The sequence below is a fragment of the Balaenoptera borealis genome (assembly GCF_965194805.1).
Source record: "Balaenoptera borealis genome assembly, chromosome: 4".
Classification (NCBI taxonomy): Eukaryota; Metazoa; Chordata; class Mammalia; order Artiodactyla; family Balaenopteridae; genus Balaenoptera; species Balaenoptera borealis.
In genome coordinates, this window is record NC_138861.1 from 64,316,577 (window position 1) to 64,333,054 (window position 16,478).

Consider the following 16,478-nt stretch of genomic DNA (forward strand, 5'->3'; position numbering starts at 1 on the left):
CCCAGGTACGTGGGGAGTTTTTTGCCTTTTGGGAGGTCTGAGGTCTTCTGCCAGTGTTCAGTAGGTGTTCTGTAGGAGCAGTTCCACGTGTAGATGTATTTCTGATGTATCTGTGGGGAGGAAGTTGATCTCCGTGTCTTACTCTTCCGCCATCTTCTCTTGGCCCGCTGTCCCCATGACTGTCGTGGCTTCGGCCGCCGGGGCCCCTCCAGAGATGGCAGCCTCAGTGAGGCCACCCTCCTGTCGGGCTCCGGGGCAATTCCGTGACGGTGGAGGGAAGAGACCCCAAGCCAGGAGTTCCAGCTCTGCGTATCCGCGGGCTCCGTTCTGCCCATTACCATTTTAAGATTTTCTTGTTCACTATTCTAGACACCAAACCTGGAAGCTACTAGCCATATCCTCAAAATAACTACTCTTTCACTTGGGCCAGTAACTAGTTAAACAAAGACAGCTGGACAACCAAAGCACAGCACAAATATTCACTCCACAAAACCTACCTTTTTCTACTTCACATGAGTCTATGTAATAATAATGTTGTGTTATCTATTTGGTTAACTTTTTAAGAGTAGATAGATAGATAGCCTTCCTCTTTCTCCCATTCTATCTGAAACTGGATACAGATTCAACCCAACAAGCCATTCATTGGGTGACTACTGTGTACTTAATGGCACGTAGTAGGCTAGGTGCTATAATGGGAGTAATGGAGTAATGAAGGAGAGTTTCTAGAACATCACACTAGTCCTTGCCTTAAAGTGCTCAGCATCTAGAGCAGGGTCAGCACACTTTTCCTGTAAAGGATCAGACAGTATACATTTTCCTCTCTGTGGGCCATAATAGTCTCTATCACAACTTGAGTCTAATGTTGTAATGCTAAAGTAACCAATATGTAAATAAGTGAATGTAGTTAATTTCCAATAAAACTCTATTCATGGACACTGAAATTTGAACTTCATGTAATTTTCACGTCACAGAATATTATTATTTTGACTTTTTTTCAACTTTTAAAAAATGTAGAAACCTTCTTAGGCACAGGCCATACAAAACTAGGCAGCAAGCTAGATTACACAGTTTGCTGATCCCTGATCTAGATTAATAAAATTTAACCCTGACTGCACCTTAGAATCACCTGGAAAGCTTTTTTCAAAAAATACTAGTACAAAAGCCCCACTCAAAGATGCTGTCTGGAGTGGAAATTTTAACTTTAAAAGCTCCCCAGGTGGTTCTAATGTTCAGCCAAGATTTGAGAACCACTGATCTAGGGGGAAACAGATACACATATTTATGAGATTCAGACACAAATATTTTCAGAAGTCAGTGACTCAGGTTCAGTATGTCACTTCAAGATGTCAGAGACCCAGCCTCCTTCAATCTTGCTATGCTACCATGACCTATATTGCCCAGATCATCTCAATATTCAAAGTGACTGTGCCAGTTCTGATCATCATGTTCACATTCCAGCCAGACAGAAGGCAGAATAGGAAGAAGAGCATGGCTTCTATTAAGAAAACATGTCATAAATTGCACATACCACTTTCCATTTCATTCCATTTGTCAGAACTTAAATGTACTCCATCACTCCTAGATGGAACAAACAGAGACAGGAAAACATAGTTTTTGTTTTTGAATAGAATCTGCTCAGTTAAAAATCACAAACTGTATCACTATAGGAAAAGAGAAGAAAGAATATCAAGAAGTAGCACATAATTTCATCCTCAGGAGGTTAAAATTCTCTTGCAGTAGGTTAGGCTGTGAGTAATTGATGAGGAAATGAACAGATGTGATTTCCAGGGGAGTTTCTGGATATGCATGGAGAAAGCTAATCTATCTTGCTGATTTTCTCACTACCACTAGTTCAGGATATTTCAAATATTCCTGTGCCAACTGTAAATGGAAATTGTTAATCCCAAAATAGCAACTTCACTTTCAAGGAATAGGAAATGAAAGGGAAAGCATCAGAGTCAAGGCAAAAATAATTTCTTCTCAAATTCAAATTTATTTTCTTTTTTTTCTTGCTTCTTAGCCAAAGGCCAAAATGATAAATATGTGAGGTACTTTTTCTAGACTGTCTCTTTAGGGCCAAGTTTAATGTTAACTAATAGATTTTGTAAAAGGCATCTCTTTGACTCTCTAGATGCACATTTGGGAGATCCTGGCCTGGAGAACTACTTTCAACAAGTCTTAAATGTTGAGAACAGAAGCCAGGGACCAAGCTGAGGGTATTTAAGGTGATTCACCTTCTAAGATAATAGCAGACAAAAATGAGAGCACCAGAATGCAGTTTTGAGCAAGTAAGTCACCATGTGTGAGAAAGATCTAGGTGTGGAAACATCTAGGGACAAGTGTACTGATACTGTTATCAGTTAATTATAAGCCCACAATATATGTATGGTCCTGACCACAGAAAGAATTCTATGGGGCAAGAATTCTCACAGGACAAGTGGTACTGTAAAAGAAAATTCAACATAAATCCATTTCCTTGAACAGCATTTTTAGATTACTTTTCAGTAGTTTTGAAAAGATACAAAGAGTAGGGGAGGGAATCTGCCACATGAACCAAGTGAATGAAGTTAACATCAGCTGTAATGGGACAAACTGATATCAGGTGCCTAATGTTTGCCGAAGGACACATAACTGCTGTGATATTTACTGGCCAGAAAAATAAGCAAATCATAATCTAAATCTAGTCATGAAAAACATCAGTCTTATTCAAATGTCAAGCCACATAGAGTGCCCATATTCTGCAATCTCTAATACAGTAGTGTATTTAAATAATCTTCCTTTAGCATTATAGCGAGGCAGTGTCTCCTAATTACTCTTATATTTCTAGAAATTTCTGCATTATTCTGGGTCATAAATGCCATCCTGTTTAGATGTGCATTTTCTTATTTATTTATTTATTTTTTATTTTTTATTTTTATTTTTTGGCTGTTTTGGGTCTTTGTTGCTGTGCACGGGCTTTCTCTAGTTGCGGCAAGTGGGGGCTACTCTTCGTTACAGTGCACAGGCTTCTCATTGAGGTGGCTTCTCTTGTTGCGGAGCATGGGCTCTAGGCACGTGGGCTTCAGTAGTTGTGGCTCAGAAGCTCTAGAACGCAGGCTTAGTAGTTGTGGCACAGTGGCTTAGCTCCTCCATGGCATGTGGGATCTTCCCCGACCAGGGCTCAAACCCGTGTCCCCTGCATTGGCAGGCGATTCTTAACCACTGTGCCACCAGGGAAGCCCTAGATGTGCATTTTCTTAATCCTGGTCTACATAGAGCTGACGAAGCATCCATATGGGCACTAAACACTACACTTCCCTTCTTCACTGATATTCCAGGTCCCCACTTCTTCCTACATATGAATCTTAGCTATCAATAACTTTCCAAAGTGATCTGTCACAAGAACATTATCTGTAGTTGCAGGTCATTAATTGATGGTGGCAAGTGCTCAAGGCCCATCAGAAATCTGAATGGAGAAAACAAAGAAGGATCTGGGATACAGGGGAGAAGTGTTCTTAAGAGTTAACCTTGACTGTCACAAGAAAGAAGAAAAAAAAGGTAGTTGAAAAAAAACTTGTTAGGCAGAAACACCAGAAGTACAGAAGTAAAATTTTGCATGTTCTAAAACCATGGCATTTCAAGAAGTAAGAAGAACATAGCCCCTGATGCAAGACAGGACATTTACCTGAGAACCTACCATTTCTTCCTCTTCTGCTTCCTCCTCTAGGTTTCTTCCTCAGGTGAGATTATGTGGAGAAATCACATCAGCATCTTGAGAATATGCCTTTAAAGGCTTCGGCACAGATCCTTTACCTGCTACCAATGTGGCCATGGGCAGAAGGGCCTTGAAACTCAGGAAAGTCAACCCTTCCTTGTTTCAGGAGATATTCAGGAACAATGAGCTCCTACCTGGAGAACAGACTTTGAGCTTCTCCTTTCTTGTCTTCAAGGACCCTCCCTTTCCACAGATGCCCCTAAATTTTGCTACACAATAGCTAATGTGGGCTCCACCGCCCTGCCTCTACCAAACCCATGTAGAACAGACCTTGTTACCTCCCCTTGGACAAAAGCCTGGACTCAACTCTCATAAATATACTTGGGAGCCCACATACTTAACCCTGGCCTCACTTAGAATCACCTGGAGCACTTAATTAAAGCAACATTGATGTTCCCACCCAGACCAATGAACAGAATCTGTGGGAGAGGACCCAAGATTTGATAGTTTGCAAAAATCCACATGTGATCTTTTTTGAAAGCCCAGGCTGAGAGCCACTTATGTAAACCTTGCTTCTCAAGCTTTAATGTGCATAAAAATCTTGGATGGATGTTAACTAGACTTATTGTGGTGATCATTTTGCAATATGTACATATATTGAATCATTATGTTGTACACCTGAAACTAATATAATGTTATATGTCAATTGTATCTCAATTGTAAAAACCACTTGGAAAGCAAATAAAAATAAATAAATAAAGATACAAAGAGAAGAATTGGTCAGGATCTAGTCCTCCCTTGAGCTCTTAGCCCTAGCCCAGAATGTGACCTGGATTATTTGAAAAACATGACTCTTCTAGGGAGGAAAAACCAATCAAAATAACACTCAGAAGAGATCCTAGATCATATTTTTTTCTTTTCTCTGCTCAAGGTCCAGGTTACATTTGAAGGAGAGAAACTAATCCTTTAGTATAATAGTCTGATAGTTCCTCTGAATACCAACAGTAGCACCTAATTTATCACTACACCTTCCAATTCAGGACTCGGTGCTCTAACAGGATAACAGAGCTAAGGAATGGCTTTCCTTTCTAGTGTTTAAAATTTGTTTAGTAGTCCAACAAGTTAATAAAGTCTAATACTGTCTTAATGCCCTAGATTTTCAACCCTGATATCCTAATAGAAAATTAAGGTCATATAGTATTTATGAATAAAAATATATAATAACAAAAATATTATGTTCCTTTGGAATTTTCTTCTTCCAGCTTTATTGAGATATAATTAACATATAACATTGTGTAAGTTGAAGATATACAATGAGTCGATTTGATATATATTGCAAAATTGTTACCACCATACACTTGTATATTACAAAATGATTATCATAATATGCTTATGTGTATATATTTTTAATAGATCTTTTTTGGAGTATAATTGCTTCACAATACTGTGTTAGTTTCTGTTGCCCAACAAAGTGAATCAGCCATATGCAAACACATGTCCCCATATCCCCTTCCTCTTGAACCTCCCTCCCATCCTCCCTATCCCACCCCTCTAGGTCATTACAAAACACCAAGCCGATCTCCCTGTACTATGCTGCCACTTCCCACCTGCCAACTATTTTACATTCGGTAGTGTATATATGTCTATGCTGCTCTTACTTTGCCCCAGCTTTGCCCTCCCACCCCATGTCCTCAAGTCCATTCTCTATGTCTACCTCTTTATTCCTGCCCTGCAACTAGGTTCATCAGTACGTTTTTTTTTTTTTTTTTAGATTCCATATACATGCATTAGCATACAGTATTTGTTTTTCTCTTTCTGACTTACTTCACTCTGTATGACAGACTCTAGGTCCATCCACCTCACTACAAATAACTCAATTTCATTTCTTTTTATGGCTGAGTAATATGCCATTGTATGTATGTGCCACATCTTCTTTATCCATTCATCTGTCAATGGACATTTAGGTCGGTTTCATGTCCTGGCTATTGTAAATAGTGCTGCAATGAACATTGTGGTACATGTCTCTTTTTGAATTATGGTTTTCAAGGTATCACCTCACGCCGGTCAGAATGGTCATTATCAAAAAATCTAGAAACAATAAATGCTGGAAAGAGTGTGGTGAAAAGGGAACCCTCCCGCATTGTTGGTGGGAATGTAAATTGATACAACCACTATGGAAAACAGTATGGAGGTTCCTTACAAAACTAAAAATAGAACTACCATATGACCCAGCAATCCCACTACTATGCTTATATATTATTTCAGATGTTTCATTGTTAGTATATAGAAACACAACTGATTCTGTGTCCAGCAGCTTTACTGACTCAGTTAATTGTAACAGTTTTTTGGCAGAGTCTATAAGATTTTCTATACATAAGGTCATCCATGTGCAAATAACAACTTTCCTTCTTTCTTCCTAGGTTGGATGTCTTTTAATTCTTTCTCTTGCCTTTGCTCCAGCTAGGATTTCCAGCACTATATTGAATAGAAGTGGTGAGAGTGGGCACCCTTATCTTGTTGCTGACCTTGGAGGAAAAGCTTTCAACCTTTCACCCTTGATTATCATGTTGGCTGTGGGTTTGTCATATATGGTCTTTATTATGTTGAAGTTTGTTCCCTTTAGACCCAACGGGTTTTTACAACATGAAAGGTTTTGTATTTTGTCAAAAGTTTTACTCATCTATTGAGATGATCATATGATTTTTATCTGTCATTCTATTAAAATGGTATATCAAATTTATTGATTTGTATATATTGACCCATCCTTGAATTCCAGGGATAAATCTCGATTGTGGTGTATGATTCTTTTAATGTGTTGTTAAATTCAGTTTGCTAGCATTTTGTTGAGGATTTTTGTACCATATTCATCAAGGATATTGATCTCTAGTTTTACTGTAGTGTCCTTATCTGGTTTTGGTCAGGGTAATACTGGCCTTGTAAAATGAGTTTAGAGTGTTCCCTTCTCCTCCTACACTATTGGTGGGAGTGCGAATTGGTACAGCCACTATGGAAAACAGTATCAAGGTTCCTTAAAAAACTAAAAATAGAGCAACCATATGATCCAGCAATCCCACTCCTGGACATATATCCAGAAAAAAACATAATTCGAAAAGATACATGCACTCCAATGTTCATTGCAGCGCTATTTACAATAGCCAAGACATGGAAGCAACCTAAATGTCCATCAACAGAGGAATGGATAAAGAAGATGTGGTACATATATACAATGGAATATTACTCAGCCATAAAAAAGAACAAAATAATGACATTTGCAGCAACACAGATGGACCTAGAGGTTGTCATACTGAGCGAAGTAAGTCAGACAGAGAAAGACAAATATCATATGATATTTCTTATATGTGGAATATTAAAAAAGGCTACAAATGAACTTATCTACAAAACAAAAATAAAGTTACAGATGTAGAAGATAAACTTATGGTTACCCAGGGGTGAGGGCAGGGGGAGGGATAAATTGGAAGATTGGGATTGACACATACACACTACTATATATAGAATAGATAACTAATAAGCACCAACTGTTTAGCACAGGGAACTCTGCTCAATACTCTGTAATGGCTTATATGGGAAAAGAATCTAAAAAAGAGTGGAGATACATATATATATATATATATATATATATATATATATATATATATATATATATATATATATATATATATATAACAGATTCACTTTGCTCTACACCTGAAACTAACACAACATTGTAAATCAACTATACCCCAATAAAATTTTCTTTTTAAAAAAAGTGTTCCCTTCACTTCTATTTTTTAGATGATTTTGAGAGGGATTAACATTAATTCCTTAAGTGTTTGGTAGAATTCACCAGGCAAACCATCTGGTCCTGGGCTCTTCTGTTTGGGGAGGTTTTTGATTATTGGTTCAAACTCCTAACTCATTGTTGGTCTGTTCAGATTTCCTGTTTCTTCATGATTTCGTCTTGGCAGGTTGTATGTTTCTAGGAACTTATCCGTTTCTTCTAGGTTATTCAATTATTTGGTGTATAATTGTTCACAGTAATCTCTTATGATCCTTTGCATGCCTGTGGTATCAGTTGTAAAGTCTCCTCTTTCATTTCTGATTTTGAGTCTTCTCTCTTTTTTTCTCAGTCTAGCTAAAGTTTTGTTAATCTTGTTTAATCTTTTCAAAAAACCTTGATTTTCACTATTGTTTTTCTGGTCTCTGTTTCATTTATTTCTCTGATTTGGTTATTACCTTCCTTCTGGTAACTTTGGGCTTAGTTCTTCTTTTCCTAGTTCCTTGAGGTGTAAATTTAGAGTTTTTATTTGAGACCTTTCTTTTGTCTTCATGTCAGTGTTTATCACTGTAAAATTCCCTCCTAGAACTGTTTTTGAAGCAACCCATAGGTTTTGGTATATTGTGTTTCCATTTTAATTTGTTTCAAGATATTTTTCAATTTCCTTTTCAATTTCTTCTTTGATCCATTGGTTGTCCAGGGGTGTGTTGTTTAATTCCCACATATTTGTGAATTTTCCAGCTTTATTTCTGTTATTGATTTCTACTTTCATACCATTATGGTAAGAAAAGATAGTTAGTTGATTTCAATCTTCTTAAATTTTCTAAGACTTGTTTTGTGACCTGTCATATGCTCTATCCTAGAGAATATTCTGTGTAAACTTGAGAAAATGTGTATTCTGCTGCTGTTGGATAGAATGTTCTACATAATTCTGTTAAGTCAATTTCTCTAAAGTATGATTCAAGTTCAACGTTTCTTTGTTGACTTTCTCTCTGGATGATCTATCCATTATTGAAAATGAGATATTGAAGTCCCCTACAATTACTGCATTCTTGTCTATTTCTCCCTTCAGATCTGTTAGTATTTGCTTAATATATTTAGATGCTCTGATGTTGGGTGCATATATATTTATGATTGTTATGTGTTCTTGATGAATTGACCCCTTTATCATTGCATAATAATAAGTCATATTATATTATTTAATGTATATATAATATTATATAATGAACTTCTTTGTCTCTTAATACTATTTTTAGCTTAAAGTCTATTTTGTCTGATATATGTATAGCTACTCCAGTCTGAGTATTATTATTTTTGTCATCTTTGCCAATACAATCCAAGAAAAATGCTATGTCATTTTTTTGTTTGTTTTTTTTAATTATTTGTGACTGTATAGGAAAGATTTTTTTTAACTAATTAATTAATTTATTTATTTTATATTTATTTTTGGCTGTATTGGGTCTTCGTTTCTGTGCGAGGGCTCTCTCTAGCTGCGGCAAGCGGGGGCCACTCCACATCGTGGTGCGCGGGTCTCTCACTATCGCGGCCTCTCCCGTTGCGGAGCACAGGCTTCAGACGCGCAGGCTCAGTAGTTGTGGCTCACGGGCCCAGTTGCTCCACGGCATGTGGGATCCTCCCAGACCAGGGCTTGAACCCGTGTCCCCTGCACCGGCAGGCAGACTCTCAACCACTGCGCCACCAGGGAAGCCCAGGAAAGATTTTTTTAAATAATTAACTGCAGCCACTCACATGAAGAATTTTATCAGAATGTTACAAAATGGTTTACATTCTTGGGCAAGGTTATAATTTAATAGGCATGTCAAAGTTATTTCCACAATCGCTAGGAATTAAGACTATTTAAATGTTAAGTTACTTGAAATTTCATCAGAGTATTCTATTTCACATGATTCCTTAAGAATGAAAGCAGTTACACAATAAGCAAAGTCAGAACTATTTTTTCTTTTTTCTCCTTCTCAGGAAAAACACCTTTTTACTATCACATGAGCTTTAAAGTCAGTAATATTGACTATGACAGCACGTTCAAAAAACCATATTCACAAGAATATATGGACCTAACTAAAAAGATAGTATCTTTGGTAAGATGAAATTCTTTTCTTAGCATTTTTTTTTTAATGCTATGCTCCTTAAAATGCCAGAATCCTAGCACTCACCTTCCAAGTTGGAAATGATTGATAATTTGATATTATTTCTTACCACTACCTCAGTTCTAGATAAGGATAGTGAGCCTTTTCAGAAAGTTAGTTAGAATACATGTATGGGAGGAAAAATGTAAGAGGGACACATTTTGAAACATCTAAGAAATGCCTGACATGTGATAGACAGTCAAAGAATATTTCTAACGTATTAATAAATTAAATGAATAAAACTTACTCTACCTCCAAGATACCTGACCAAGGCTATGCTGTTTCTGCTCCTAACTTAAACAGTCCTTCAAGGAAGAGAAATGGCCAGTGTAGAAGAGAACATACAGCCCAAAATAAAAATCTTCTTGTTGAGCCTCAGTGTATGTAAAAAATTTTAAATGTCTACTTAAGAATATGCTTGTTATAAGTTAAACTTTACTTGACTAAAGACCTAATGAAAAGTCTTGACTGCCCCTTGGACATAAGCTTCCTTTATCATAGATACCAATCTAACTAACTCAAATAATTCTATCAATCAAACCAAATTCTGCCAAGAGCAATGGTGTCATCATTCATCTCCCGTTTCCCTGAGCAGATTCCTGACAGGACATTTTCAGACCTAACTGTCTCTGAGTAAAGCTTGTAGTTTTCCCACAGCATTCCACTACCTCCAGTTTCTAATAAATCCAAAGACTTTAAAAGTTTTGGTGTGCTTTTACCATTAGACTAAGAGTTAGCATATAGAAAATGAAGAAAGAAAATTCCCACTTTTAGTTTACCTTTATGATAAAGAAGGAAATGACAAGGAAGCAGTATAACACACTCATTAATAAATAGTAGACTTTGAACTCAGAGTCCTTGTTCAATTCTATGTGTAGCCATTTACTACCTGTATGACTTCAGACACGTTATTTAATCGTCCCACACCTCAGTTTCTTCAACTAAAAATGAGATGACAAATACCTATACCATGGAAATATTCTTGGCATGGCATAAGGTTAAATATGTCATAATCTTAGCAGAAGTCTTATTATTCTGTAAACCCTTAAAATAAGGATGGTCTAAAACAATTACCTAAAATGAGTGCCAATAGACTTAATAAATTTTAAGTATATAAGAAAGCTAGTATGTAAATTTAAAATAACTCCAAATATGCCACACTAAGAAATTCACCTTTTCTGCTATAAATTCAAATCAACATGTTCAAACCAATTAACCTATGTTTACTTCACAAATGAATATTCCAAAACTATCAGTCTGATCTATTATCATATCATCTTGGTCAATCAACCACCAATCCTGACATCTTGCTTCAGGCTCCTTTAGCAGTCCTCATTCCCAATTTGTAAGTCACCTGTATTAAAACAAGCACCAAATATTTCTCATACTTTTTCATTTACATGGGTCAGAATGCCTGCTTTTACATGCCTTTCCTTCTATTTTCATTTAATTCAATGCTCCTTGTATTATAATTATTACCATATACACAACATTCAAAAGTACAACACTGGTGATGATAGCATGTACCAAATGGACTTGTGAATCATTCATCAAACTTACCTATTAGTCATTATTATAATGCACACAGCCTGTTTTTCTTCTGATTTCCATTAAATAATTCTTGTGATGATTCACTCTAAAAGGAGAAAAGGAATTAAATAAAGAGAGATGCTGCTTTACTATGAATCATAGTTTTTTTTTCACTACAGAGAATAAGCCTTCATAGGGAACATTTTCATGTTTTAAATATATGGTTTTCTAGTGAGAAACTCAAAAAGAAATCTCTGTTATTTCTTTTTTTTTTTTTTTTTTTGTAGCTCTCCAGCAGATATGATGTCCAATTACAGTGAATATAAATTCTAAAATTTAGGAGTGAGGTAGTACCTTAACAACAAAAATTAGCTTTACTAATTGTCAGCAGTGTTCTAAGCACTTTATATATTAACTTATTTGATTCTCCTGATATCCCCATTTTCCATATGAGGAAACTGAGGCATGAAGAGGTTAATTTACCCAAAGTCATAATGCAAGTATGCTTCCTTCTACTTTATGATTTATTGTCCTATAATTAATGAGCATGCAAACATTATAAAATCTCAAGCACATTTCCAATTACATCAATTTTCACATGACAGGTCAAATATTCCAAAATGTTTAACCAAATACTATGTGGTTTTCACATATAAATGCAGTGGATTATAGATGACCAAAACGATACGTGATATGTTTAAGATATCTAAGATTACCCATAAGAAACAGGTCAGCCAAGCTTATACATCAAACTACTTACCAGAGTATCCAAGAGCAGGGGGCATCTTTGGTCATTATATAACCAGGGTATTCATCAAATAACAAATTTTCTGCTGAGCCAACCTAAACCTGGTACGGGCATATGCACCTTTATACTTATGTCTCTCTGTGCAGCCTACCAAATGACACATTATCTATGGAATTCATCAGGATTAGAAGTATGTAATTTTTAAAAGGTAACAAAGTGAAGGATACTATGCAGGATTCCTGTCCTATCTAATATGAGTAAATATTATGCCAGTGGTCATTCAGTTTCATGCCCTTCAAAACTTATAAGAAAACTAAATTCAAGAATACTGTACTCTCCAATATAGGCTATTGAAAAAATGCTGATCTGACATATTAAATGAAAATCATTGTGAGTTAAATTTTTAACCATGAAGGAATTGAGAATATCCCAGGTTTATCAAAAAAATGCAACCAACATTATGAAGATATTATTCATATTTCAAATGGTATGAAGAAAACTTACAAAAATTACTGATGCACTAGTTTTCTACAATTGGAAAATAAGGAGAGAAGAAATAAATATTAGATGCTCAGGACAGGATGTCTGCAGACATGGTTCTGGAGGGTGGGAATGGTAATAATGAACACTAACATAATTCTAAGTGAGTTTCTGAAACTTGGCACTTAGTTTCAGGTCAAATATCTAACAACCCTTTTCCTACAGGTGTACCAAGAGACCGAGCTTCTTAAAAACAGGGGTTGCATGAGTGCTTCTGTGGAAACTTCTATAAATCCACCTTACAGCTTCTTGGAACACCCTAAGCCTGAAGTTACTGTTCACTCTAAGGATGGTTCTACATCTTCCATATATCCACACCTTATTAAACAAATATTATATGCTAAAGCTGGGTGTCTGAGTTCATTTTGAAGCTTATTTTTTTCAAGTATCATTTAGCAGGCATCATTTTTGGTCTTCAGTCTAGTCTCTTTCCCTGGTTTTGGTTCATAGTATTCCCATTCTCCCACTCACCTAGTCACCATATCTTAAAGTCAATTTTGACCCCTCCTTCTCCATTATCTAACCATTATCTCCATTATCTAACCATTCACCAAATTTTATTAATTATTTCTTCAAAGTATTCTAGCCTGACTTCCAAAGCAAGATTGCTGATTAAAAGCAAGCATTTATCCCTCTCTCTCTCCTCAAATCTCACTGAAATGACAGAAGACAAATAAAAACAACACAATGTGTCTTACAATGGTGGAAATGTTGCCACCCAAAAGACTAAAAGAGTGAGGAGTTTCTGGAAGATAAAAACTAGAGCTCCACTAAGAGTAAAATCTCAGCAGCACAGTTGCTGACAAACTCCAGAGCCCTGAGGTAAAATACCAGCCTCCAAGAAAGTGAGTCTTCCCAAGAGAAGCTTCAAATAAACACAAGATCAGAGAAACCAAAGGTTGAAAGGAAGTCATAGTGGGTAACTAATTAATTAACATAAGGTATTAATTATTCCAACAGGAAGTAATATATTGTAAATTAATTAAAGGACTGAATCAAACATTCTACTGGAAGTCTATACCAATGCAACCACAAAAAGAAAAGGAAGTAATATGTGTACATTGAAAATAATGAGGGGAAAAGGTCATTATATACTGACAATATTACTAGATACTTAAAATATTCAAAAGACTTAGTTGAAAAATTACTAGAAATAGTAACAGAGTTTTGCAAGGTGGCCAAATACCAGACCAACACACAAAAAGTAATAGTTTTCTTAATCAGCAAAAATAACAAAATATAAACATTTTTAAATTCCATTTAATAGCAACAAAAACTATAAGATATACATGAATAAAACTAACATAAATTGTACAGAAGACTCATTATCTTAATTATATCAATCCTGTTCAAATTAATAATAAATCCAGTACAATCCTTTAGTTTATGATAAAGATGCAATTTCAAATTCAATAGTGTTGGGCCAATCAGCTAGCCATCTGGAAAATATAGGAAGTGATATTATTTGTGTTTCTGGTGTAATCACTCAATTACATAAGTAGTTAGCTTGTGCAAGATTCTGTTTACTTATCTGAAGAATAGGACTGGTTAAGATTGTTTATAAGGTGGCTTATAGATTTAAATTCCATGAATCTGTGGATTTATTACTATCAATTCTAGGATGCTATTATCTAACCACTCCAACTCAAAATGTTGTCTCCCATCTCTGAATACCTACAGAAAACACAATCTATGGTACTAATTTTGTCACTTACTGTGTCTTCTCTTTGTAGCTACAGGTATGCTCCCTGTACCTCTTGCCCCAGTCATCTCCTCATATTCAAATAATATATGAAAAAAAGGAGAAGAAAAAGTCAGGGGGAAGGGAGTTAGGAAGGAGTGAGAAAGAAAAATGATGAAACAGCTTAAAGAGAAAAAGGTAGATTTACGGATCACCAGAAAATTTCTGCAGCCTAAGAGAGTTGACAACAGTTGAATTATTCTGATCATATAAGTAGCTATATCTTTCTCTCTTTTCATAGGATTTTCTTTTCCACAGGAAACAAGATACTGTAATACTACTGCTCTTCTAGAGTGCAGTACAGTATTTCATGGTCTTTTCTTCAGAGATATCAGTAGCTAGCTCACACACTCATCTAAAAATGTTGCTCTTGACTCTATGTTCTCCTCCAGCATCATTTTCCTGCTCTCCTTCTCAGTAAAGTTTTGTTGAAAAAGTTAGATATGCTTTCTGTTTCCACCTCCTTTGTCACCTGTTCTCACTTTAACCCAATCCAACTGGAATTTCTTTCTCTCCCCCACCCATTCAACTACTCTTATAGAGGTCACCAAGTACCTCACTGTTGCCAAATCCGATGGTCACTTCTTACTTGAACTTCTCACCATTACTGATGTTCCTTCCTGAAACTTTTCTCTTTTTGGTTTACAAGATACCTCCTTCTCCATATTTTCTTCTTCACTAACTGCTTTTCCCAGCTGCCTTTGCTGGTTCCTTATCATCTGTAGATCTCTAAATATAGGTGGTCCCCTCTGCATTGTCCAGAGTTTCCCTTCCTTCTCCATCTTTCCCCCTCCTTTTATCTTCTCCTCTCTTCTTTATCTGTACTCCCTCTACTTCATACTTGTGTGTGTGTGTGTGTGTGTGTGTGTGTGTGTGTGTGTGTGTGTGTGTGTGTATGTGTGTGTTTATTTTTTGCTCCAGGTTTCTTTGCCTTTTGACCCTTTGGTTGCTTGCTCAAACTTCATCATCCCAAATCTGTTGCTTGATCTATGTTTTCGATTCTAAACTCTGGCTTTCCTGTACTCACCCTTTAGAATTATTTAACAAGCGCTTAGATAGCTTTTATTTATTAGAACAGTGTCTGTCACTGTTCTAAGCATATGACATATTATCTCACTTAATCATCATAACAGCTCATAAGCAGCATATAATTACTGTCCCCCTTCACAAAAGGTTTGACAACACATATGAAATATTGCCAACCAGTGAACCTCATCCAAGCATTAGGGCATCCAGGGTAATTTCTGGGGGGCAGTCACATAAACATGGAGTATCCACATGACTGTCCTTAACTACTTAGTCTGCAGCCCCTCCAGAGGTGAAACTGTTATACCATGACCCAGGGCCCCCAAAGCCCCAGGTATACAAGCACACTCTTCTCAGGCAGGACATTCCAAGGGCTTAAAGGTTATCCCTCAGAAGCTGGTCAAGGGTCACTCCTTCCTTTGGAATGTACAGGGATTTAACACCCTAAGCCTACTGAGTTAACTCTTTACTGCACAGATAGCTTCTAGAACTTATGCATCTCACAAGAAAATTAGCATTGTTATATGAGGAAGAGGGTTGGCGCCCTAGAATGATGATGAATGCATCATGAGCATCAACAGTGGAAGTATGTGGTAGAGGGGGATAAATGAATCTTGGTATTAAGAGCTAGAATCCAGTCATCAGACATGTAAAATTTTTTAAAGGCTTCAGTTTTTGTTTTTGTTTTTTTAGGTATAATTGACATTAACATTGTCAACATTGTGTTGGTTCCAGGTATACAACATAATGATTCCGTCTACATGTATATTGTGAAATGACCACAATAGGTCTGGTTAACATCCATCAGTACACATTATTTCAGTACATGGTCAAATGGAAGTTCCCTTGTACTAGGAACATATTTGATAAGGCAGTATGTAAAATCATAAATATACCATTACATTTTTTTCTCTTATAATGGAAATCATACAAACTAAAATATATCAGAATTTCTGTGTTTTAGGACTCAAACCTATGGTACTTAAACAGTTAGTACACATGTTCATACATGAAATAAGCCTAGATCTTCCCTAAACTACATTTTTCCAAATAAAATTTTAATGTTAATTTGAAAAATAGATAAAATAAAATGCCATCCTTGTTGTATTCTAAGTCCGTGTATAATCTAGGATCTATTTTTTGATTCTATATTGTGTTCCACATTAATTGTATAGCATTTCTTTCTCATAACTTCATAATCAACGGTCTTTTTTTTGTCAAATGTGCATTCCTTTAATTTTTAAAAATATACACAGGAGAAGCCATGGGTTTTATATAAG

At 36.1% G+C, this 16,478-nt stretch overlaps 1 protein-coding gene across 1 annotated transcript in view; it reads left to right on the plus strand.

The window, feature by feature from the left end:
* Nucleotides 1-2,258: 2,258 nt before the first annotated feature.
* LOC309627696 (transmembrane protease serine 11C-like) overlaps nucleotides 2,259-16,478 on the plus strand; it is a gene marked incomplete at its 5' end in the record, with an annotated part of 128,659 nt that continues 114,439 nt past the window's right edge. Inside the window, 2 exon segments of the mRNA XM_082389849.1 lie at nucleotides 2,259-2,288; nucleotides 9,386-9,565. Of these exon segments, the coding sequence (XP_082245975.1) occupies nucleotides 2,259-2,288; nucleotides 9,386-9,565 (210 nt within the window).